General features: G+C 41.3%; 1 protein-coding gene across 3 annotated transcripts in view; it reads right to left on the bottom strand.

Annotated features, from left to right (window-relative positions):
• Positions 1-26390, bottom strand: part of dapk2b (death-associated protein kinase 2b) — a 160287-nt gene that overhangs the window by 16622 nt on the left and 117275 nt on the right. For 2 of the 3 annotated variants that reach the window (XM_068015279.1, XM_068015278.1), the window contains 6 exons: positions 26174-26312; positions 25253-25379; positions 18734-18782; positions 17954-17980; positions 17691-17843; positions 12496-12541 (listed from right to left, as the gene is read on the bottom strand). In XM_068015279.1, coding sequence (XP_067871380.1) covers positions 12496-12541; positions 17691-17843; positions 17954-17980; positions 18734-18782; positions 25253-25379; positions 26174-26312 — 541 coding nt within the window. Of the gene's footprint in view, positions 1-10965; positions 11772-12495; positions 12542-17690; positions 17844-17953; positions 17981-18733; positions 18783-25252; positions 25380-26173; positions 26313-26390 lie in introns of those variants that run through there. The other variant, XM_068015280.1, reaches the window with a different exon arrangement.

Consider the following 26390-nt stretch of genomic DNA (forward strand, 5'->3'; position numbering starts at 1 on the left):
TCGGCCCACCGAGTCTGTACCAACCATCAACCACCCATTTATACTAATCCTACACTAATCCCGTATTCCTACCACATCCCCACCTGTCCCTATATTCCCCTATCACCTACCTATACCTGGGGCAATTTATAATGGCCAATTTACCTATCAACCTGTAAGTCTTTGGCTGTCATGTTGAGGCTGTTATTGTGCTTTTCTCCTGTCATATGGCGATCAATAGACCCCGAAGTTCCTGCTGAGCAGAGCCATCAACGCTGGAGAAATGTCAATAGCAAGACATATCGCAAACACTTGTACACTCGGAGATATGTTCATGTTTAAGAGGGAGATAAGTCAAAACAGATCACATTTTTAAAGCAAAAGCAAGTAGGTCTCATTCCAAATGAATGAGACTTAACAGGCCACAACACTGCTCTCCTCAGTTCCCTCTCCAAAAAGCAGTAGTTACACGGGGTAAAACAGACACTGGTGAATCTGAAGCTGGCTGCAGTCAACAGAAGGGAGAATCGGACAAGCAGTAAAACAGGCTGTCGATTCACTATCGTCCACTTTGTACTATCGTGAAGACCAATTTCACCCCCTCCCCTCCCCTCTCCCCCCGTACAACCTTTTCAGATGTTTCTCCCCGCTGTGGATAAATCCAAACTTGACAGTGCTTCCATAACCCAAACCTTTTCTGTAGCTCACTTTCCCTGCCTTTCTGTTTCTCTTGTATACTTCATGTCAATGTACAGAGATATATAACATATAATGAGAAGTTTCCCTGTTTTTATTCTGTTCTCTCCCCCACTCTATTTCTTTCCTAAATGAACATCCTCATGCCAGGACACTGTACTATGAGGTTTGGCTCCGGGTAACCATTCTTCACGTGATTCTGGAAAGCAAGTGCCAAGGAGCAACTCACCCAAGATGGGATATTTTCCTTTATTAGCTGAGGCATAGAATACAAGAGCAGGGAGGTCCCTCTAGAACTGTATCAAACACTAGTTAGACCATAGCTAGATTACTGTGTACAGTTCTGGTCACTCCATCACAGGAAGAATATGACTGCACTAGAGAGAGGACAGAGGAGATTTACGAGGATATTGCCAGGAATGGAAAATTTTTGCTACGAGGAAAGATCGAATAGGCTGGATTTATTTTCTTTGGAATGCAGGAAGCTGAGGGGAGATTTAATTAAGGTGTATAGAATTATGAGATACAGTGGACAGAAAGGAACTATTTTCTTTAGCAGAGAGATCAATAACCAGGGAGCACAGATTTAAAGTAATTGGGAGAAGGATTAAAGAGGAATTGAATAGAATTTTTTCACCCAGGTAATGGGGAGTCTCCAATTCTGCTTGAAAAAGAGGGGGTAGAGGGAGAAACCCTCATCACACTTTAAAAAAAAACTTGGATATGCACTTGAGGTGCTGTAACCTACAGGACTATGAACCAAAAGCTGGAAAGTGGGATTAGGCTGGATAACTCTTTTTTGGCTGGCACAGACTGTGTTGTAAATTTTCTATGTTTATATGATTCTGTCCACAACAGAGACCCATACTTTTCAACAAGGATCCCGAACACCTGAAGCAGGAATCCTTGGGGATTTTGTTAACCCTTCCAAACCCAACTATAACAAGCACAGCTGTTAGCAACTAACTGAGCAAAGAGCTAGGATGTTACGTTTTTTAAAAATCTATTATACCAAGTGATTCATCTACTCGTTGAGCCAATGGATGAGCCCATTATATACTTTTTAAACCAACGGTTAAAGTCTATTTATAACTGATGGTCCACCTTCTAGTTATTCACTTCACTGAACAGACTCTGTGTAAAAAGGTTTTAAATAGGCCAATTATTAGGATTATAAAAGGAAAATTGCAAAATTGTTGAAAGATTTTCACAAGCTATGTGTTGTGTTGAACATTTATAAGAGATTGTACTAACTGTCATATTTTATTCATAAAAGTATTAACTATTTAGTTTAGTTTAGAGATACAGCACTGAAACAGGCCCTTCGGCCCACCGAGTCTGTGCTGACCATCAACCACCCATTTATACTAATCCTACACTAATCCCATATTCCTACCACATCCCCACTTGTTCCTATATTCCCCTACCACCTACCTATACTAGGGGCAATTTATAATGGCCAATTTACCTACCAACCTGCAAGTCTTTTGGCTTGTGGGAGGAAACCGGAGCACCCGGAGAAAACCCACGCAGACACAGGGAGAACTTGCAAACTCCACACAGGCAGTACCCAGAATTGAACCTGGGTTGCTGGAGCTGTGAGGCTGCGGTGCTAACCACTGCGCCGCTGTGCCGCCCTATATCACAACAAATCTGTAATATCAATATCTCAGCTCTTCCGTATTAAACAGCACAGAGAAATATATTTATATCAATCTATGCATTTTGTGCCTGCAATGAACATTGGGATTTTATTGGTCTGATACTCTTTATTGACAGGACTTGGAACCAATACAGCATAGAAGATGAGACACCACCAGTCTGCTAAGACATGTCACAAACCCCAAGCTGGTGCAGTGGGCAGGGCGGCTTCCAAAACAGTTTCCTGGCAGCTGCCACTGTATAGTACTCAGCCTGGGTGCACCTCCTTTGTACCTACTTCCCCATCACTGCCAGCTCTGTGCAAACACATGACTCAGCAGCTCATTCATGCCAAACTTATTTCAAAGTTCCTATTTGTTGATAATAGGTAAATAAATAGATAAGTGTGTGCACGAACTGCTAACATTATTAACGGCCCAGAATTTGCTGAAGTGACGCATTACAGAGAGCACAGTGAGTTGAATGTTTTCCCTCACCCTTCAGCTCCACTTAATTATGTGTCACAAATTGCTAGAAGCACGAGCCGATATTGGTGCACGAGGGCAATGGGGCATCGGGAACCATGGTGAACTACAGGTCCAACAGTCTCCTTAACCAATGAGATTTAAGGATTGAGAAAGATGAATGATGGAGAAGAAAATAGGGTGAACTAGAAGCCAATTAGATACAGAAAGAGAAATAATGAGAGGGAAAGAAAAATTGAGTGGAGCAAAAAGAAAAAGTTAAAAAAAAAATTTTAATTGAAAGGGTCCTTACGACATGAAATACCAGCCCTAACTTTCTGCAGTGAATTTAAATCATATTATTAGGCAAAAATCAGCAATTTCTTGAAACTCGTGGACAGGCTGAAAGCGGAGTGGTGCTAATCACCCAGCAATATGTGGCAATTCACAATTCACAGGGTATCTCTTACTTGTGACAAACTGCTTTTTTATTTTATACACTGATAACAACATGCGCTTTTAGTTTACTGTTATTTTGCCAAAACATTTTGGCCCTTTAATTGTTTACTTTATCAATGCACCATACACACTGAGGGCCAATGGGGCATAACAGGAGCAGAGAGAAATCCCACAGACAGAAAGGCTATGGAGTATGGTGGGGGAGACACTGAGAATAACATTTGCTTTGAGGTGGGTGGGAGGGCCCAGCAGAGAGACCTTCGCGAGTTGAGTGATGAGAAAGAGAGAGTCTTCTCTGGCTCGGCAAGTACTGCACAGGACTTTTCCTGTTGTAGCCTAGTGGGCTATGTTACCAAAAAGGTCTCCTCCAGATCACGGAATAATGCGAGATGAAATTCGCTATTATTTATTACACTGAATAAAGTGACTTCATCAGACAATAAGATTCCAACTTATTTTAAAACTGCATTAGACAAAACAACAAGCAAGCATATATCTTCACCTGCATTATTTCCACCCAAAAAATTGTTCATTAATTTCTGTGCAAATTATTTCCATTGAGTATTATAATTCTTTTTCCAATGTTTCTATTCGTCCACTTTCCGGACTGTATTACTAATCTGATGCTACGCTCAGCTTATCAATAGAGTCTTGAGAGTAAATACTGTAATTCTCCAAATGCTGGAAATAGGAATCAACATCAATTGGTCATACTTTTGATGGGATTTTGTGTTCAGTTTGTCGGAATGTTTCCACTTTGCCCATTCCGCGTCAATATCAGGCAATCCCAGAGGCAGAATTAAAGTTCCTCTATTTTTCCATTTTCCACATTGACCACCCTTGCAGTGATGCGCCCAGTTAATGCTCACTTGAGGGTGATTTTGTTCTGTGGACCCCACCTACCAGCAACTTGGTCGAGATTGCGCAAATTCATAAAATCACAACTGCAAACAAGTCATCCCGACAGACTGTTTATAAATCATAGTCTCAGAGGGAAAAGGATGTGGTTATCAGATATTTGACCCAGCATTTCCCATCCCACGCACCAGAAACGGGATGTGAATAAATGTGTTTTGTTCGACTCAGTACGTAATCCTCTTAAATACATACTATGCCTAAAATGTCACCTTTTCTCGATAGGAGTGATACGGTCGGTGCTTTTTTCTAACACTTTTAATGAGAAGGCAGCTTCCATAAGCAGAGCAAGACTCCTAGGTACCAAAACCTGTGCCCTTGTGTAACAATTGCACCTTAACTGCACTGTAGACTACGTTGGGTTATGTATTGACTCCAGAAGGTGCTATCACAATCATACCATTGCATTCAGGTTAAAAGTAACAATCAGATTTATTTACAAGTGCGATAAGACACAGCAGCAGAAAAACACAGCAAGATACCAAATGGTGAATACTTAGAAAAAATATATAATCAGCACACAAGGGGTTAAAATAAGCTTTCCTGGAAAAATTTTTTCAAACTACTATTCATTGCACAGCAAAACTTTGGATAAACAGCCTCTTGTAGACCTTCAACAATTTGTTTGTGAGCACCACAATTTCCATGTCCGACTACAGGATCAATTCTAGAAACTGAGCTAAGCTAAAGATAGACGAAAGCCTGAGTATATTCTGGAGCTATATGATTCAGAATAAGGCACAGTTAATCAATCAAGTTCAAGGTCACAATGTTAGGCAATGTTTATTGTTCATGAACAAGTTGACTGTTACCCAGGGACTTGTTGATGATTTAAACAATGCATATTTGCCATTCAGAGTACAATGTATTCATATTTATGTTCACATTCTTTGATAGCTGCCAGAGTTTGAAACCATTCTGATGTCTGATTGGCACAGTTTGAAATCTACCAATAATAAACCAATAATCTAATTAGGACCTGAAACTCAGCACCAGCATCCTGGCTAATCTACAGGTCCAAACAAACTATACGGGAAAGACTGAACAGGCTGGGGCTATTTTCTCCAGGAAATAGACGACTGAGGGTAGATCTAATAGAGGTCTTTAAAATTATAAAAGGGTTTGATAGGGTAGACACAGAGAAAATGTGGGGAGTCATAAATATAAGATAGTCAATAACAAATCCAATAGGGAATTCAGTTTTTTCTTTACACATGTGGAACTCGCTACCATGGAGTAGTTCAGGCAAATAGCACGAATGCATTTAAAGGGAATCTAGATAAGAATATAAGGGGGGAAAAAAATAGAAGAATATGCTGATAGGATGAGATGAAGTAAGATGGGAGAAGGCCTCATGTGGAGCATAAAACCCGTCAGGCTGAATGAATTTATAGCACAGAAAGAGGTCAATGTAAAAATTCTTCATGCCAACTTGAAGCAGCTGAACACTGGACCCTGTTCTGAGGTTTAATAGGGAATGAGAGCCTCCATCTCAATGCTAGTGATTTCTCAGCATATTTAAGGAGTTCATTGTATTTTTCTCAGTCCTGGATACTATGTCTAGAGGCCCAAGCCCTGGCTCTAGCCCAGCTCAGCTGGCAGAAACAGTGTGAGTTGGGGGATGGAAGTCAATCACTTTCTACCACCCCACCCCACTCCCACGCCTTCTGGATCTTTGGGAGCATGGAGGTCGTCCATCTCAGCTGGTAGGGGGGAGCCTCATCGGTTTTGAAACGGTGGGGTCCAATGATGCCATTTGGAGCTCAACGTAATTTTAATGGGATGTGGGAATCGCAAAGTCTCCAAGCCTCTAGTGAAAGCTGCATCAGGCCAGATGTGGCCCAGGTAAGTAAAATCATTTTGAAAGGGCCCATGTGGCCCAGGAGGACGATGATTGCTGCTCCTGGGTCTAAAAAGTAAACTTCAAGTCTCCTCTGCCGAGACCGCACTGCACCCCATCTCCACTCACCCCCAGTGCTACCTGCCTTGTCCGGGGTCCAATACCCCAATTTCCCACTAATGGTCTGCAGTAATTTCCTGCTCCCTCCCTCTGGCCTCAATACCATCCCTTCTGGCTTCGGGTGAGGGGGAGTTAGATAAATCTCAGGCCTCACAGATTTCCACCAACATTGGCCCTCACCACACCACACCGCCTGCCCCATCACCCCAGTCAAAATTGGGGCGTCAGTCTCAGTTTAAAATTCTACTCTATTCAGATGTTTTTGATACAGCAACAACATTGCAGGTCAGAAACATTATGCATAGTAATGTACACATTACAGGTGGAATTTTATACTGGCAGCAGGCCTTCTGTATGATTTAGGACCCCATCGCCGGATGTCCCGGCCTTGCAGAGCTGCCGGCCACCACAGAGGTGGTGGCTGCTGCTATAATTGCAATGATCAGACACTGAGGAGCGGCACTGGAACCAGGCTTATGGTAGGTCAGGGCGGGAGGGGTCTCGGGAGGTGGGGGGCAGGTCAGCAGTCCCCCTTCCTGATGCCGGGTCCCTCGTTCTGAGTGTCTTTGAATGAGGGACTTCCCCACCCCACCCCACACAGCCAGGAAGCAGCAAGCATGGTTTCTGGTGCTGTGCTTCATGTGCGGCGATAGGGCCGCCCGCCGCACTCTGGAGAGTTCCACACAGCTCGGGGAAATAGGCCCGCTGGCTGTTAAAGCCAGAATCCTTGGATAATACACATTTTAATTGCTTATTTGAATACTTAAATGCCTTATCTGAGCGAGTTCCCTGCTTGCTTTCAAACCTGATCAGGTGAAATTGGCTAGATGATGCCGGGACCCTGACCCAATGTCACTTTTAGGGGATTTAACCCCCCCACCCCCACTGCACCCACCCAAGTCCACCTCCCTTTGGCTGGAAAGATTCCGTCCACAGATAAAGAAAGGGGAGAGGAGAGAGAAAGAGAAAGAGAAGGAAAGTTTATTTCGTATAAGCTTGACCAATTACTAAATGTCCTGCTCAATGTTTAATTTGAAGTTTTTAAACTGACAAAATATATAATGATGATTTCATTAACACTATTAAGTTAGCAGAGCATTGACCATTGATAAATATTGACAGGCATGACTGACTTTACTGAATTTTGACTGAAACCACTCTGCCTGATGAACTCCCATAAACAGTGTAGCGACTGTGTAATGTTGGTCCCCTACTCATTAAAGTAAATCCCGACTACAACAATGAAGGAACATTGAAATAAAAACAAGAAATGTTGGAAATACTCAGCAGGTCTGGCAGCATCTGGGCAGAGAGAAGCAGTGCTTACGTTTCAGGTCAGAGACCCTTCTTCAGAACTGGCAAATATTAGAAATGTAAAATGTTTTAAGCAAGTAAAGCAGGGGTGGGGCAAGAGATAACAAAGGTGAAGGTGTTGATAGGACAAGGTCACAGAGAATAACTGACCAGAAGGTCATGGAACAAGGCGGACGATATGTTAATGGTGTGGTGAAAGACAAAGTGTTAGTACAGATAGGGTGTGAATGACTGTAAAGCACAGAGCACTTCAAGCATAAAGATAAAAAAAAAACACATTAAAAAAACCAAAACAGTGGGTAAGCACAGTGGAAACAAACTAAACAAACTGAAAAACCTAAAATAAAATAACCAAATAAAAACGGAAAATGAACAAAAAAGAAAATAACTAAGCATAAAAAGGGGGACCCATCATGCTCTGAAATTATTGAACTCAATGTTCAGTCCGGCAGGCTGTAGCGTGCCTAATTGGTAAATGAGACGCTGTTCCTCAAGCTTGCGTTGATGTTCACTGGAACACTGCAGCAATCCCAGGACAGAGATGTGAGCATGAGAGCAGGAGGGGGTGTTGAAACGGCAAGCAACCGGAAGCTCGGGGTCATGCTTACAGACTGAGCGGAGGTATTCCGCAAAGCAGTCACCCAATCTGCGTTTGGTCTCCCCAGTGTAGAGGAGACCACATTGTGAGCAGCGAATACAGTATACTACATTGAAAGAAGTACAAGTAAATCGCTGCTTCACCTGAAAGGAGTGTTTGGGCCTTGGATAGTGAGGAGAGAGGAGGTAAATAGGCAGGTATTATACCTCCTGCGATTGCAGAGGAAGGTGCCATGGGAAGGGGATGAGGTGGTGGGGGTATTGGAGGAGTAGACCAGGGTGTCACATAGGGAACGATCCCTTCGGAATGCTGACGGGGAAGGGAGGGGAAGATGCGTTTGGTAGTGGCATGACACTGGAGGTGGTGGAAGTGGCGGAGGATGATCCTTTGGATCTGGAGGCTGGTGGGGTGGAAAGTGAGGACAAGGGGAACCCTGTCACGGTTCTGGGAGGGAGGGGAAGGGGTGAGGGTAGAGGTGCGAGAAATGGGCCGGACACGGTTGACGGCCCTGTCAACCACAGTGGGGGGGAATCCTCGGTTGAGGAAAAAGGAAGACATATCAGAAGCACTGTCGTGGAAGGTAGCATCATCAGAGCAGATGCATCGGAGACGGAGAAACTGGGAGAATGGAATGGAGTCCTTACAGGAGGCAGGGTGTTTCAGATTTCCAGCATCTGCAGTATTTTGCTTTTAAAGAAGGGACATTGTTCCAATTGGTCGCCCATAAACTACAAAACACTATAGCTTGCATTTCTACTTTAAAGCCTAGCTGCCAACTCCCAGATATTCAGTAATTTGATCCCTGGACCAAAACCAATTTGTAAAAGCTAAAAAAAATGCCAGGATTAATTTCTGAAACTATACCTTTTTGGAACCCAGGATACCAAGTGGTAATTCTTAGATATTCCAGGAGAATTTTGAACAGTTTATTTATTTATAGATACAGCACTGAAACAGGCCCTTCGGCCCATTGAGTCTGTGCCAACCAACAACCACCCATTTATACTAATCCTACATTAATCCCATATTCCCTACCACATCCCAACCATTCTCCTACCACCTAACTACACTAGGAGCAATTTATAATGGCCAATTTACCCACCAACCTGCAAGTCTTTGCTGTGGGACGAAACCGGAGCACCCGGCAGAAACCCACACAGACACAGGGAGAACTTGCAAACTCCGCACAGGCAGTACCCAGAACTGAATCCAGATCGCTGGAGCTGTGAAGCTGCAGTGCTAACCACTGCGCCACTGTGCCGCCCAAATGCAATGTACTTAGATTACAACAGTGACTACACTTCAAAAGTACAGCACTTGCTGTGACTAGGATATCCTAAGGTCATAAAAGGCACTATATACATGCAAGTTCTTTCTTTATGTCTGGGCTTTATTATACACTGAGGCCTCAATTTTAAAAGCTATTGACTTGGTATAGCCACAATTAAGATTCGTGAAAGCCAAGGATTACTACCCTATTTATAGTGTCACTCGTGTACATGTCAGTGGAGGCAAAGAAGAAGATCTTACAAGATGGTTTTGGTTCCTCCCTCAGGACAAGTGCCACTTTTGGTAAAGGTAAATCACAAATATGATATTTGAAAAACTAGGCATGTAACTTCATAGTTACTGTAAAGGTAGGACCCTCAGTGTGGAAAGTAACTTCCTGGTAAATCCCGTATTCGGGAGAGGGTTATCGGAACACACTCACAATCTTATGTAGCTTTCTGATGATTAAAGATGCCTGCCATTTACTGTTATTGTTCCAGAACTTGATGCATTCCTAACAAAATTCTTCTCTCCGCTGTTTTCACTTCTTCAGTTTATGAGTTAATGGGCTTGATTTTAACTCTGTGCAAGTGAATGGGTTTTGAAAGAGTTAAAATCTCACCCAGCATTTCCATTACATTAGCGCAGAGGAGAATTTGATGAAAATGTTTAGCATTTATACCATAACAGAATTCGCAGTAATTTCCCAACTTTGTTCCCAAGAATGTATCAAAAATGAAACCGTCAGTAATGGTGCTAATTTAGCTCAGTATAGTTCTGGCACCATCTATATCGCAATACCTAGGAAACATCAGGTACCTGTCCAATTGCCCAAGCCCCATTTATGCTTCAAGACATGGCGAGATTACATTCAATTGGAAGTCATCTTGACCTTGATTGTATGTAGTTCCCCCCCCAGGGTTTATAATGAATTATTTCATGTTTTAAAAAGGCATCAAATTGCCTGTCCAAGGCATTTTTATTTTCAGCAGGAGATCTAAATCAGTCATTTTTGCCAGGCTGATGATGGAAATTCTCTGTTTTTCCCACCCAGACAATTCAAGAGGTCAATTCCGAGTTGAACTTTGATACTTGATCAGTAAAGAACTCAGTAGTAACTGCAATATACCAGTTGCGGCAATTTGGTTTACAATCGCAAACACTCAGGGGCATCTTCTCTTCATATATAATCAATATCCTGTATCATCCATTACTAACCATCCGGAGACAGAGATCTCACTATTGAATAAACGATGCTCATTTTTCACTACTGTACTACTCAAATCTTCCATATTAGACCACAAAACAGATATACATGTAGAATTACAAAACTGTGCAACCATTGCAAACATTGTACACCACTTTTAATTTTCATTAAATCCAGCATTCCCAGTAGGGAGCCATGGTTAAAAGGGGAATAGGTTGGAGAAAAGACTCCAACAGCATAGCACCAATTCTCCAACTCACAATCTGAGTATAATCTCCCGGTTGGGAGTGCAGGGCTGCTGAATATACCCTTATGTCATTTCTGTTAATAATTCCCTTTTGTTTAAGTTCAACTTGATAAAAATTGATGCTGAATAAAGTATGTTGCAAAAGTTGAATGTGTTCTGATTTTTGTTTGTTGTAAACCATTTTTATAGCTAAAATTAACATGAATAGTTACCAACTTTGGCCGGAAGGACTTGAATTTTTCCCAATTCAGAATAAAGTTAAAGTGAAATACAAATACATTTGCCCCAAACTGTTATCTTTCTGTGGGAGAGACTGAGCAAAAATGCTAAATGCAACATCATGTTTGAACTTGGTGTCATCCGACTTCCTCAAACTAATTTTAACGACTTGACTCTGATACATTTAGGCTGGTGATAAGTTCTCCATTGCACGTGCTATTTAACAGATCCTTCAAAGTTTCATTCAGGTCTTTGTTGAAGACAGAAGCAAAGTCTCCATTCATATATCCTTCGCTGACATGCTCAGTCTGAAAAGAGCTAATTACTTCCTGGACCCATTTTAGTTCAGCAGAGATCTCTTGATTCAGAGATTCAAACTGAGATTGTAGTTCAGCATATTTTGCATCCACTGTATTCAGCGTATTATTCACTCCTTTTATTTCGTCTTGGAGTTGCTTCTTCCTGGACTCGGCTTTACGATATTCATATCTGATCTGGGAAAGATCATGACGGACACTTTCATTTTCTTCCTTGTACCAGGATTCCTTTTCATTATAAATTGAAATCAATGCATCAATATCTTCCTGAAGAGAATCGTGCGCTGAAGTGAGTCTGCTGAAGATCATCTCCATCGCCGAGAGATCCTCCACCACTTTGGCAAATCTTTCAAAGTTAACATAGGTGTTATTGGGTGGCATGCTCGAGTGTGATTTAATGGTGTATTCTTTCAGACGCTTGGTCTTCAGCTGCCTGCGTTGCTGCTTCTTGCTCTCCTTGGTTTTCTGCTCTTCTTTTTGATGAGACTTCAGTGGATTAGACAGAAGAGTTTCAGATTATTGAGAAGCAAAATGCAAATGGGTTGGTTGCACACGATGCAGCACAAATCTAGATGATAGCAATGTGATACAAGTCCAGTTCCAGTACTCTACAACCATTGCCGTTAGTGGCACTCCATACAAGCCTTTCAGTTTTAACGGTTGTGCAATGGGACACACAGGATAACATTTCAAACAACACTCACTACCTACTATACATGCAAACTGATGATGTTAGTTTGCTACTTAATGCAGACATGAATTGGAACGCTAGTTGACTTCCAGATTACAGACAACAGCTTAAATTAACGCTGACATATTAAGACTTTAGCAGGACTGAAATAAACACAAGCACTGAAAATAAATAGTTCACCCTCATGCTCTATGTATTATAATGCAATTGGTTTGCTGCAGGTATCAAATTGAATTTCATCATTAAAACCTAAATGTAGTTTGAAACAGTTTCCAAACCCAAAGCAAAGCATGAAACATATTAAAGACCAGTTAATAAAGGTGAAAGGAAAACTAAATTTGAAAAGTGTAAAAGCTTCAGGGAGAACTGATATTTAAAATGACGAGTGGGATCCAAAGATGAAGATCACTGCAATTGCTTCAATACATGCAGGTTAATGTGCAGAAAGTCAAATAACAATGTCAAACACCTTTCAACAAAAGAAATGCAATTAATTTCTACAAGGATGTTAGGTCTTACCATTATCCATGGGTGTGAAAGAGCATCTTTTATGTTTAGCCTTTTCCTAAATAAAATGAAACACCATTAGAAAAGGACAAACTTAACATTTTTATTTGTTCATTAAATCAGGCTCTATAAAAAAAGTTAGCGAAATACAATAAAACACTCTTCCATATTAAGTGATATTACTGTACAAAAATATAGTGTTGGATTTGGGTACAGTCTTGTCATTAGAAGGAATTTTGGCATTTACATATAAATAGGATATTTCCATTATCCCATGGGAGGCTGGATGGTGGGGGAGAAGAGATATTTTTGAACTTTCAGGCATTAAGAAGATTCCGACATTTATGTCGTTGTAACGGTTACATTTTGGGATCTTAACCTTCCAACTCTAGTTTTTTTTTAAATTTGAAAACAGCTTCTGCATTTTAGATCACTTAAAGATTAGTCCCTTTGCTTTGAGAGCATCTTCAACGAGCCTTGATATCCAGGTAAGGTTTTGGTAACATGCCCAAGGATGATGAACAGGACAACTTTTCCAGTAATAATGTCTAATTTCTGAAATTATCCTATATATCCACACAATTATTGCCATGTCTTTGATCAGCAATAAAACATCAAAACTTCTTTTTAAGTTTAAACTGTTCAGTGAATTTATTTTAGAAAAGATATTGCATGTGAATTACAGTGACACTGACAGACACTTTGGTAGAAATTCATCTGTCTGGCTCATCGAAGTGAAAAGAATAAAAGGCCACAGTCTAACACTAAGCCAACAGTTTGGATCCTCCTAGTCCCCAAGTTAGCTGATATGGTTAATGGTTTCTCTCTTCAGGTACTGTCCCTCTCTCCTTTAAATCTGCCGTCATCACCCCTCTGCTCAAAAATCCAACAGTTGACTCCACCGTCCTTGCAAATTACCGTCCCATCTCCAACTTCCCTTTCTTCTCCATTGTCCTTGAACGTATTTGTTGCCTCCCAAATCAGTGTCCATCTTTCCCGGAACTCAGGTTTCTTCCCCTGCTCCAGTACAGAAACAGCCCTCATCAAAGTCACAATGGCATCCTATGTGACTGTGCCAAAGGTAAGCTACCCCCACCTCGCCCTTCCTGACCTGTCTGCAGCCTTTGACATAGTTGACCACACCAGCTGGGTGGGATTGCTCTCGTCTGGTTCCATTCTTATCTAATTGTATCCAGAATATCACTTGGAATGGCTTCTCTTCCTGCTCCTGCACTGTTATTTCTGCTGTCCTCCAAGGATCTATCCTTGGCCCTCTCCCATTTCTCATCTACATGCTGCCCCTCGGCGACATCGTCCGAAAGCACAGCATTAGTTTTCACATATATGCTGACGACATCCAGCTCTACCTCACCACCACCTCTCTTGACTCTTCCACCGTTGCTAAATTATCAGAATTCTCATCCAACATCCAGCACTGGACGAACAGAAATTTCCTCCAATTAAATATTGGAAGGACTGAAGCCATTGTTTTCGCTCCAAACTTTATTCCCTGGCTACAACTCTATCCTTCTCCACGGAAACTGTCCAAGACTAAACCAGGCTTTTCGCAACCTAGGTGTCATATTTGTCCCGGAGATGAGCTTTCGATTACATGTTCATGCCATCACTAAGACCGGCTACTTCCACCTTTGTAACATTGCTTGACTTCGCCCCATCTCAACTCTTTTGCTGCTGAAACCTTCATTCATGCCTTTACTATCTCTAGACTTGACTATTCTAATGCACTCCTGACTGGGCTCCTATAGTCTATCCTCTATAAACTTAAGGTCATCCAAAACTCTGCTGCCCGTCTCCTAATTCACACCAAGTTCTGTTCCCCTATCTCCCCTGTGCTCGCTGACCTACATTGGCTCCTTCAAGCAATGTCTTGATTTTAAAGTTCACATCCTTGCTTTCAAATCTCTCCATGGCCTCACCGTTCCCTGTCTCTAATCTCCTACAGCCGCTCAACTCTCCAAGATATCTGCGCTCAGATAATTCCAGTCTCATGAGCATCCCTGATTTTAATTGCTTCACCATTGGCGGCCATGCTTTCAGTTACCGAGGTTCTAAGTTCTGGAATTCTCTCCCTAGAGCTCTCTACCTTGCTTTCCTCCTTTAAGACAGTCCTTAATATCTACTTTTTAAAAAAAAAATTCATACATGGGATATAGGCGCCACTGGCTAGGCCAGAATTTATTGCCCATCCCTAATTGTCCTTGAGAAGGTGGTGGTGAGCCACCTTCTTGAACCGCTGCAGTCCATGTGGGGTAGATATACCCACAATGCTGTCTGGAAGGGAGTTCCCGGATTTAGATATGACAGTGAAAGAACGTCGATATAGTTCCAAGTCAGGATGGTGTGTGGCTTGGAGGGAAACTTGCAGGTGGTGGTGTTCCCATATACCTGCTGCCCTTGTCCTTCTAGGTAGCAGAGGTCGCGGGTTTGGAAGGAGCCTTGATGCTTTTGCCAAGCTTTTGGTCACCACAACTAATATCTCCTTAGGTGGCTCAGTGTCAAATATTGTTTTATAATGCTCCTGTGAAGTGCCTCGAGACATTTTATTATGTTAAGGGCACTATACAAGTTGTTGTTTTAGTAATATTATATATGCAATGTTTTGTTCGTTCTTAGAGTGGTGAGAAGTACAACTTGATTAAAAACTTCCACTGATATAGTACATCCTCTTCTTTACAGCCATGTATGTACTTTTGAAGTATAGTCACTTATTTTGTAAGCAAATGCAGCCAATTTGTGCACAGCGAGCTCCCGCAAACAGCAAAAAGAATAACCAGTTAATTTATTCTTGGTGGTGTTAATTGAAAGATAAACATTGGGCAGGACATCAAGAGAACTCCCATGCTCTTCAAATAGTACCATGGAATCTTTTACATTATGCTTGACGGGGAAGATGAGGCTTACTGCATACAATTCAACAAATCATAAGAGTATTTTGTTCAAAAGCAGCTCGACTCCTCCCAAACAAGATTATCGAATTAAGCTTGGCACAAAATGCTGTCTGCGATTGGCTTTTCTGCTCCTTACATATTGTGGCTGGATTTAAAGGGTCAATTACAAGCCAAACTGGACAAATATACTTCATTTTTGTCACATTGAGGGGTCATTGGTAAAGGCTGGGAAATGGTGGAAGCATGAAACTACAGAGACAACTTCCTGAAGCTGAAGTGCTTATACAATTTATCAAATGCAATGGTGAATTATTTGGCATGTGAAGGTGCTTTAATTCAACAGAAAATAAAAATCATCAAATCACAGAAAACTGAAAGAAAGTTTGGATTGTGTTCAGAGATAAAATTGACAAAGTTGCTGTATGAAATAAATTATGGTGGTATAGAGGATTGTCACAAGTCAAATAAAAACTTCAAAAAAGGTGTTAAAGATGTAAACTGAGCACAACAGCAAACACTCAGTATAACCACTTGTCCTAGAAAAAGACCAGGGCTAAATTCAACATTGCTACACCCATTTTGCAGGTATAGGATAGTACAACAAAGGTCTGTATCCGATTTTGTGCGCACCAGGGTCACTACTGGATGCAGGAAGACCTTTTATTTATTTATTTTTTTTTTTAAAAAGAGGCAATGGCGGGTGCCTGAACTGAGCGTGGGTCTCATTTCAACAGTGAAATACAACTCCTCTGCCCATTTCGGACTTGCGCACGAACTCATTTAAGCTAGATGGAGCTTGCGATGCACCAGTTTCAACCACTTCATGTTGTTCTAGGGCCAGAAGTGTCAGGGTAGTGCAAACTGGAAATCTGTCTGGCCTTGCATGACCACATACCTCACTGACATGCTGTTTGATCACATCCACCACCAATGGTTTTGAACACCGCGCTCGAAGAATTGCGGAATTATCCAACTGCTGACAGGCAGAGTCTGTTTAAGTGTCACCAATTGTATGGACAGAACACCACTGCCTGACCTCATTCCCTCGAGATGGGAAAACCAAATTGAGAGTCAGCAGTCGCTAAAGTGAGACGCGAGTGGGATGACTGTACTTCTGTGTGTTCTGTGCACACACATCTTTCCCTGGGCTGTTCAGCTTCCTTTGTGCAACATTGTCTAGCCAGAACAGACTGTCGCCATACAAGATACCTGCATTAAGCCCTTTTGGTGAACTTTGGTCAGTCTGCACAATTCTTAATCACTTAGTATTAGATAACAATATACTCAGGTTCCATGGGAATTGGGCAGTTGAAAGCTGAAACTAAGGACTGGCCAAGGAAAAAGTGTATTGACAATTGAACATAAAACACTCCAAATATTTACAGCAATTACATACTCCTAATTTGATACATAGTGCTGAAAAGATGAACATTGAGGAAGAATTTTTCTTCAGTGTCAGGTTTGGCTCAGTCGTAAGACTTTTGCCTCCAGTCAAAGAATTGTGGGTTCAAGCTCCACTTCAAAGACTTGAATACATAATCTAGGTTGGCACTTCAGTGCATTACTGAGGGAGTGCTGCATTGTCAGAGGTTCTGTCTTTCAGATGAGCTGGGAAATCAAGGTCCCATCTGCCCTCTCAGGTGGACTTATGGATCCCACGGTATTATTCGTACAGAAGGGGACTTTTCCCCAGAATCTTGGTCATCGCTTTCCTTCAACCAACATTGCCAAATAAACTATCTCAATAGTAAATGTGGGAGCTTGCTGTGTACAAATTGACTGCCACCTTTTCTACATTACAACAATGACTACACTGGCTGTAAAATGGTTTGGGATAATCGGAGGACAAGGTCTTTCCTGGAGTATGTGCTGATAGAGGAGCTAAGGATTAAGTTCAGAACAAGGCATGTAGTAGAGTGAGGCAAAATCAGGCTTTGCTAAGAATTTCTTACAGGTCCAGTACTCATAACTGTTTTTATCCCAACAATATCCTCTCTGTATATATGGAGACAGAATGAATAAGGTTATAGCTATACCTGCTCATATTAGATAAAAGCAACTTTTCATTTTTGCATCAAATACAAGGTTGGCACTTTTAAAGGACTTGGAATGCTGAGCACAAAGGGATTCTGCACATTTCTGCTTTCCCATATAGTAACCTCAGTGTTCCTAACCTCATGGAAATGGCCAAGAAAGGCCTCTGCTAAAAGATTTCACGCTGATTGCAACAATAACCATATCTCAGTGGTGATAGCTTCATAATGTTCTCTATCAATTTATCCAAGTACAACTCCTCACCTGGTATCTTTGACCAGAAGATTTTTAATGAAGTCCTTTGCCAGTTCACTGGTGTGACTGAAGAATTCTTCATCAAAGTCATAATCCATCGCTGAGATGTTGGCAAGTGTTTCCTGTTTGGTTTCTCCAAGGAAAGGGGAAGCTCCACTTAACCTGTTCCATGGGTGATAAATAAAATAGCTGTAAAACCAGAAACATACTTAGCTAGAACACCCGCAAAATTTCAATATTTATAAACTTGTAAATAATTATTACATACTTACAGTATGTAAGTAATGACACCTATGCCCCTGCAAAACAAAGTGTTAAATTTAAGGTGCACAATATTTAATAAATATAAATAAAATTGTAGCTATCACTTTATGTAGGAAATACATCTGAACTGTTACATCTAAAATTGCATATATAATGATTTTCTAATTTCTTAAGCCAGAAGCTATATAAATCGCTGCATATCACAGGTAAAGGTTATAAACTTTTTAGTATTTTGAAAATTACATTTTAATTACATCTTGGGTTAGCTTCACTTTCCATTGTTATGTTAGAAAGTCACAGGCACAAAGCCTTCTATTGTATTTGCACTTAAACACATTAACTTAATGATATGAGTCCATCCATCTGATTCTTGGACTGCTGACAGGGCCAGCTGATTTTTTTTATTTTTAGGTTTGATCCTGAAATTAACAATAAATCCTACCATAATAAAGTTCTGATATTTCAGGTGTTCGAACATCAAAGTGGCTCTATTACTGTAATACTAACTTTACAGAACTGTCAAATTTGGTGATTTTGGTGTTTTTACTTGTAATACATATTAAATAAAACAGCTGCTAATAAATGTGAGAAAGCTGGACTGTTACTATTCACTCTACAAGTTCTCTGGCTTGTTTTAACCATTGGAGAAGGGGTGGAGAGAATTCTTATGAGTGGTTTTGTATCCTTGAAAGATTAGCAATTGCTGGTCTTCTAACTAGTGTGGGCTGTGAAAGATATTCGGCCTCACTCGCGTCTCAAAGAATTGTTGACGTATTTTGTTCACTTACCACATATCTGCAGGAAGCCCAAGGGGTTCATAATTCACAATTTCTGGAGCTGCAATATATACAAACAACTTAAGCTTCAAAATATGAAAATTAGTACACAAATTCTACCACAAACATGGTAATTTTAAAGGTATATTGCTACAAGACTAGGTCAACACCGATCGTGGTGAATCGTAACACCAATATGAGTATTAGAGGCTCAGGGGGAAGAAAAATATGATGTTTCAGAAACTCTAGTGTGCACGGTGAAGACATCAAATCAAATATCATGGAGAAAGTGGGAGAGAGGGATGGTGTCCTTACAGAAGGCAGGGTGAGACAAAACAGAATTAAGACAGCTGTGGGAGTCAGTGGACTTGTAATAGATACTGTTGGAAAGCCTGCATCCAGTGATGGCGATATACTTTCCTTCCCTTTTTGAGATGTTTAGAGGATATGAAGATTTAAAGCATAACTAATAGAACTCTACAGATCAAAGTGAGAGCAGGAAGTGGCACTAACAGTCATCAGTAGAAGAAAGATATAGAATTGAAATGGTATTCCACATATCCTACAAAAATGCAGAAAAATCTGAGGCTGATGTGGTTCCCACAGCAACACCTTTTATTGCATAATTGGTGGATCTACTGAGTTTCATTTCCATTTTCTGTTTTCATTTCTGCTACAGCCTTCCCTTTCTCTGTTTCTTTACTTCTCATGGAATAAACATCTTTTGTCTTTTCATCACCCCCCCCCCCCCCAATTAATTGCACACTCTTCTGTACTTTTTACATGTCTCCTTTGTCTCACTGGATCTTTTATAGAACTTAATTTTTTAAGCAGATTGCAGGTCCTGTGATTATGCACTTGTTGATTCTTTCTCACTCAACTCCCAATTTTTCTCTCTCCATTTTTCCAACCTTACTGAAATGTTTCTCTCTTGGCCTTCAGTCTGATGAAGAATATTCCCAGAAACATCATAAACTGGGTTATCTCTTTCTGCACAAGAGATTACTAGCTAAGATGAAAGTGCCCAGAATTGGACATAACATGACATGGGTCGGTAACTGGTTGGGAGGTAGGAGACGGAGAGTAGGGTTAGAAGAAATCCTCCCAGATTGGCAAAATATGCAAGCGGTGTTCCCCAGGGATATTCCCCAGGCTTCAGATTTTCACCATGCATATCAGCGAATTAGATGAAAAAATAGAATTATGCATCCAAGTTTGCAGGAGACACTAATTTAGGAGGCACAGTAAGTTATGTAGATGTCAGAGGAAGTAGACAGACTGAATGAGTGGACAAAACTATGGCAGATTGAGTCCAACGTGGGGTAGTGTGAGATCATCTATTTTGGATCCCAGAAAAAATTAATAGGAATATTTTCTAAATGGCGAGACACTTGCAGCTATAGAGTGTTATGAAAGTACTTCCATTTTTAAAAATATTTTTGTGAGGGCTCCTGTTTTAAAATTGATTGTAGGTTCCAGTCCTGCCACAGTCATTTTAGGGCTGCACAGTGGCACAGTGGTTAGCACCGCAGCCTCACAGCTCCAGGGACCCGGGTTCAGTTCTGGGTACTGCCTGTGCGGAGTTTGCAAGTTCTCCCTGTGACCGCGTGGGTTTTCGCCGGGTGCTCCGGTTTCCTCCCACCGCCAAAGACTTGCAGGTTGATAGGTAAATTGGCCATTGTAAATTGTCCCTGGTGTAGGTAGGTGGTAGGGAATATGGGATTACTGTAGGGTTAGTATAAATGGGTGGTTGTTGGTCGGCATAGACTCGGTGGGCTGAAGGGCCTGTTTCAGTGCTGTATCTCCAAAAAAAAAAAAAATTGTGGAAATGATTCCTTTGAAGGACTGAAGTGATTCCATAGATGCTGGACTTAGTTTTTAAAAAAAAACTATCGGAAAGACTTTGGGACTTCATTTAAAAACACTTACTGGAAGTCACATGTCTTCAGCTAAGTAAACAGCAGGTACCTTCCAACTATGGGAGTTGTTTACAGAGAAGTGACATGTCAAGATTTATGAAGAGTTGGTTTTGGTTTGGATATTGTTTTGAGTCAGTTGGGGGTCCACCTGCTAACAGAGGAGCAACCAGCTCATCCTTTCTCCACCTCTCTGAGAAACCCTGGGAATCCAGTGTGATAGCTGAAACCCCTGATGCTGCATTTCTCCTGGAAAGCCTGCCAGATTCGCCCGAATAGAACCGCTCCAAAAAGATCCCAGTGACAGCCGTCTATGTGTATTTGACAATGCCAGAATAAAGGAACAACTGATATCATTACATGCCCCGTCCCAGGGCACTTTCCCCTGCAATCGCAGGAGGTGTAATACTTGCCCATTTACCTCCTCTCTCCTCACTATCCCAGGCCCCAAGCACTCCTTTCAGGTGAAGCAGCGATTTACTTGTACTTCTTTCAATGTAGTATACTGTATTCGCTGCTCACAGTGTGGTCTCCTCTACATTGGGGAGACTAAGCGCAGACTGGGTGACCGCTTTGCGGAACATCTCCGCTCAGTCCGCAAGCAGGACCCTGAGCTTCCGGTTGCTTGCCATTTCAACACTCCCCCCTGCTCTCATGCCCACATCTCTGTCCTGGGATTGCTGCAGTGTTCCAGTGAACATCAACGCAAGCTCGAGGAACAGCATCTCATCTACCGATTAGGCACACTACTGCCTGCCGGACTGAACATTGAGTTCAATATTTTCAGAGCATGACAGCCCCCCATTTTACTTTCATTTTTAGTCATTTTTTCTTCCTTTTTTTAACATTCTTTTTTACATTTTTTACAATCTTTTTTTTGCATTTATTTCATTTCATTTTTGTTTGTTCAGTTTGCTTACCCACTTTTTTTTTCAGGTTTGCACTTGCTGCTGTTCAATATTCAGTGTATTCACACCTAATCTGTACTAATGCTTTGTCTTTCAACACACCATTAACATATTGTTTGCCTTTGCTCCGTGACCTTTTGGTCAGCTATGTGGCCTGGTCCAATCTAGACCTCCTTTGTTATCTCTTGCCCCACCCCCACCTCACTTGCTTATAACCTGTGACTTTTCTAATATTTGTCAGTTCCGATGAAGGGTCACTGACCCGAAACGTTAACTCTGCTTCTCTTTCCACAGATGCTGCCAGACCTGCTGAGTGATTCCAGCATTTCTTGTTTTTATTTCAGATTTCCAGCATCCGCATGATTTTGCTTTTATGATATCATTTACATATCCTCTCCTTTTCCTTCAATAATTAACAAATATTTGGCCAAAGTATATATTTTTTGTCTTTTTGTAAAGAAATCTCTGCAGAGAAAACTTCTTTATTTTTTCTTAACAGTTGTGTGTGTGTGTGAGAGTGAGTGAGTGAGTGAGTGACAGATGAGTTAATTTAGAAGGGAACTTTCACATTTCAGTCTGTGTATTAATGCTTTACATCTTTACTGAATAATTTTTGTTTTATAATAAATTGATAATTTTGTTGTTTATTAAAGAAACCTGGTTGGTGGATTTTATAAATGTATATGTATATAAATGGCTGTTTCGGTAACTGGGTAAACATTTAAATATATGGTGTGACCCGTGGAGAAGTGGAACTAGAAAAAGACAGGGCGGCACAGTGGTTAGGGGCGGCACAGTGGCGCAGTGGTTAGCACCGCAGCCTCACAGCTCCAGCGACCCGGGTTCGATTCTGGGTACTGCCTGTGCGGAGTTTGCAAGTTCTCCCTGTGAACCGTGTGGGTTTTCGCCGGGTGCTCCGGTTTCCTCCCACAGCCAAAGACTTGCAGGTTGATAGGTAAATTGGCCATTATAAATTGCCCCTAGTATTGGTAGGGGAAGTGGTAGGAATATGGGATTAGTGTAGGATTAGTATAAATGGGTGGTTGATGGTCGGCACAGACTTGGTGGGCCGAAGGGCCTGTTTCAGCGCTGTATCTCTAAATAAATAAATAAACACTCCTCTATCTTCGGTCGTAACAGGAGGAATAAAAGGATTTGGATGTCCATGCAAACAAATCACTAAAAGCTAGTGTGCAGTATAAAACGTAATCCAAAAGGCTAAAGGAATGTTGATCTTTGTCTCAATGGAGTTGGAATTCAAAATTCAGGAAGTGATGCATCAGTTATACAGAGCCTTAGATGGCACCCATCTCGAGTAATGCATTCAGATTTGGACACCAAATCTCAGGAAGTATGTATTGGCCTTGGAGGGGATACAGCACAGACTCACCAGAATGATACCAGCATTTAAAAAGTTAAATTATGAGCACAGGTTGCATAAACTTGGCTTGTATTGCCTGAGGTTTAGGGTCTCATTCAGGTGTCTAAAATCATAAAGAGATTTGATAGGGTAGATAAATAGAAACTACTTTCTCTGGTGAAGGAATCCAGAACAAGAGGCCATAACTTTAAAATTAAGCTAGGCTTTTTAGCAGTGAAATCAGGAAGCAGTGTTACACACAAAGAGTAGCAAAAATCTAGAATGTGCTCTTTAAAAATTCTGTATCTGCGTGGGAGGGATGGGGGAAGGGAAGAAGGAATAGGAGACAAGGTGAAAGGGAATGAGAAACACACTGGAAGAGGAAAGGAGAAGGGAATGATTGAATTGGTGGGGGGATTTTTTTTTAAAAAGCAGGAAAGAGGGAGAGAAATGGAAAGAGAAAATGGGTGAGATGGGCATCATCCACAACTGAAGCATCACCTCTGAATTTTGAATTCCAACTCCATTGAGATAAAAGTCAACATTCTGCCTCTCAGTCAGAGTGGTGTCTTCATTCCAGGAAACACAACAGGGCCTGTTTTATCCGCAGAGGCCTGCGGTATAGGTTTGTACGCACAGCAGCTTAACTCTTAGTTTGTACAAGAGCCAAGTGTGAATAGCAGTCTCCCGAGCCACTGAACATGATAGCACTGCCATTCTAAGGTTATTTTGTATTGTCTTTCATGTTGATTAGCTGGGTCTGAACAGCAGGTCGGCTGTCTGCTTCACCGCAACTGATTGCGTCGTTATCTTGCTCTAGGTCTCTCACATTGTATTCGGTGTGTTATGCCAATGTGCTTCGTTGAATGATAATTTTTTTTTAATTCACTGACTGGAGATCTGAATTTATATATTTTTATTTAAAAATACATTTAAAAAAAAGAACAGCAAAAGGATGACTTTGCTGTCAGCTTAGGATGGCCACCTAGTTTGCAATGCTGTATCCTACACTGCAAAGGATTGTGAGGAGGAAGAGGAAATGTCTGCTCATACCCCAGCAAGAACCAAGACCCAGGATGTTTAAAAGAACTACCTGTTCTTTTGAGCAAGAGGGAAATACCGCTAACTGCTATGTTTGAATGACTGAGTGACTGACATGTGACAAGCCCCTCCCCATCTGTGGTTTTAAGCTTGCGTCTTTCTGTCGCAGAGAAAGGAGAAGCAACTGGACTCTGTCACGTGCAGACCCGAGTGGGGGTCTCTCTCTCTCCATTCCACTTGAAAGTTTCAAATCCTGCCCGTTGACAGACTACCTTTGCATATTTTGCTACAATCAGAAACCCCGTTGGAGGAAATCATCTGCATCGCCGTCTCTAAGAGACCCATTGAACCCGGTCATCTACGTCTTCAAACTAAAAGCCTCAGGACCACCAAATTCAGCTAAAAGCCAGCCAAATCACCGAACGCCACAGACTGTATACCCCTTTTTCCTATGGACTCCAACTCAATCAATCTACCTTTCCCCAATCTGTAACCGATGTGTGTGTGTGTGTGTGTGTGTGTGTGTGTGAGAGTGAGAGTGAGAGTGAGAGTGAGAGAGTGAAAGAGAAAGTTGGCGTGTTGTTTATTATTTTTATTAGTTTGGTGTAGGTACAATAAAGTTAACCTCTTTCTTTGTTGAACTCAAGAAAACCTGTCCAATTGGTTCTTGTTATGATCATAACAATTAAGTATTCAGACACCTACTGAATTGGCCAGTACATTCACTTTAAGAAAGAATTAAACCTGTTGTGGTCAAACAAGGAGAGGGAAAAGAGGGAAGCCCTTCGACCCCTCCTCACTTGCCCGTAACAGGTGCTTGGGCAGATACTAAACAAAGCATTCAGAGAGCTGCACTTCAGCTTCTGATGAGCTGCACTTGGCTCACAAGCTGCCAGTTACCCTCAGCACATGCAAATGAAACAGGAAATCAAACTATTACTACACTCAACAGCAACATTATAGACACTGGGAATAAAATCTGACAACGGTGTGGATACAAAATGGATAGTATTGCACTGACCGCCTGTTATTTGACATACCCAATATTCAGTCGGTGGATCTGAAAAGCAGATGGAAGTACAACAGGCGACTAATGAGATTTCATGTGACCAGCGTCCCCACCCATGCCTAATTTCACCCCGTTGAGTTTTACCAAGAGCAAATGCTGACATATTTTCTGACATTCTGCACCCTTTAACTGCATATTGTTCAACATCTTCTTCCATATACAAAACATCTTTTTATATAATATAGCTAATCTAGAATTAAAATAATGAAAACCGTCCTTGTAGCTTTAAATACCTACCAACAAATTCAGGGGTTCCAAATATGTTTTTAAATTCAACTCCATCTTCAATTTTGTGAGCGAGGCCAAAGTCTATCAACTTGATGTGTGGGATAGGTATCTTATCGAGAAGCATTATGTTTTCTGGCTAGAAAGATATTTCACAAGAAGATGTTTTATAAAACAGCAGACAGTGAGTGTGATTTGATGCCAAGCCCTCAGTTTTGAGAGTCACTGAAGTATATCCATTCAACCAGGAGTTTAGGAAGGATTCAAAGTCCCACCCCCAGTAATAATAAACCACTCATACAGAAGATGGAGGTCACCTCAGTGTCGTGCACAGTATGCCCACTAATATAATTCCTAATATACCTACTGTTTAATTGTGCCTTACAGCTGTGTCTCTGGACAGTTTAATGTACCTTGGAACAAAAGAGGCTTCATGGTATTTTAAAGAAAAACTTTCTCGAGTATACAATTTCATTAATGGGCTTCTTTGGGGGATAAGTGTTGACTAGGACTTGGGGAGAACTCCCTTGTGCATCTTTGGATAGTGCCATGGATCATATCTGGTCAGCTGAGGTCTCCGTTTAACATCTCATCCAAAGGACAGCACCTCCAACAGTGCAGCACTCCCTCAGAACTGCACTGAAATCATGATTATGTGCTCAAGTCTTGGAATGTGGCTTGAGCAACCTTTAGACTCTGAAGGAAGAGAGCGCTACCACTGAGCCTCCAATAGGGCCTTAAAAAACAAAACTGTTGGTTCTATTTGCATTAGCAGATTTCACTGTGACCAAAGCTGTGAGCTGTTATATAAATAAAATGGTCTATGTATTGGGAGCAATATAAAGTAAAATGGCGGTACACCCTGAAAATATTAAAAGATATTAAAAATTGTATTCCAGGGAAGTGTAAAGATAGATTAAAAAGAAACTCTACCTTGAGGTCAAAGTGTGCAATGTTCTTGGAATGGAGGTAGTTCACACCATCTAGGATTTGTTTAATAAATGCTGTTGCTTCTTCTTCACTCAAAGATTCTTTCTGAGCCAGAAAGTCAAAGAGTTCCCCTCCAGACACCCTGGAAAAAAAGATACATTTGTTTTAATAACGTGCATCAAACCAAACAAGAGTTGGCAGATGCCCATGGATTATTGAG

Source organism: Heterodontus francisci, chromosome 35 (assembly GCF_036365525.1).
Source record: "Heterodontus francisci isolate sHetFra1 chromosome 35, sHetFra1.hap1, whole genome shotgun sequence".
NCBI classification, from domain to species: Eukaryota; Metazoa; Chordata; class Chondrichthyes; order Heterodontiformes; family Heterodontidae; genus Heterodontus; species Heterodontus francisci.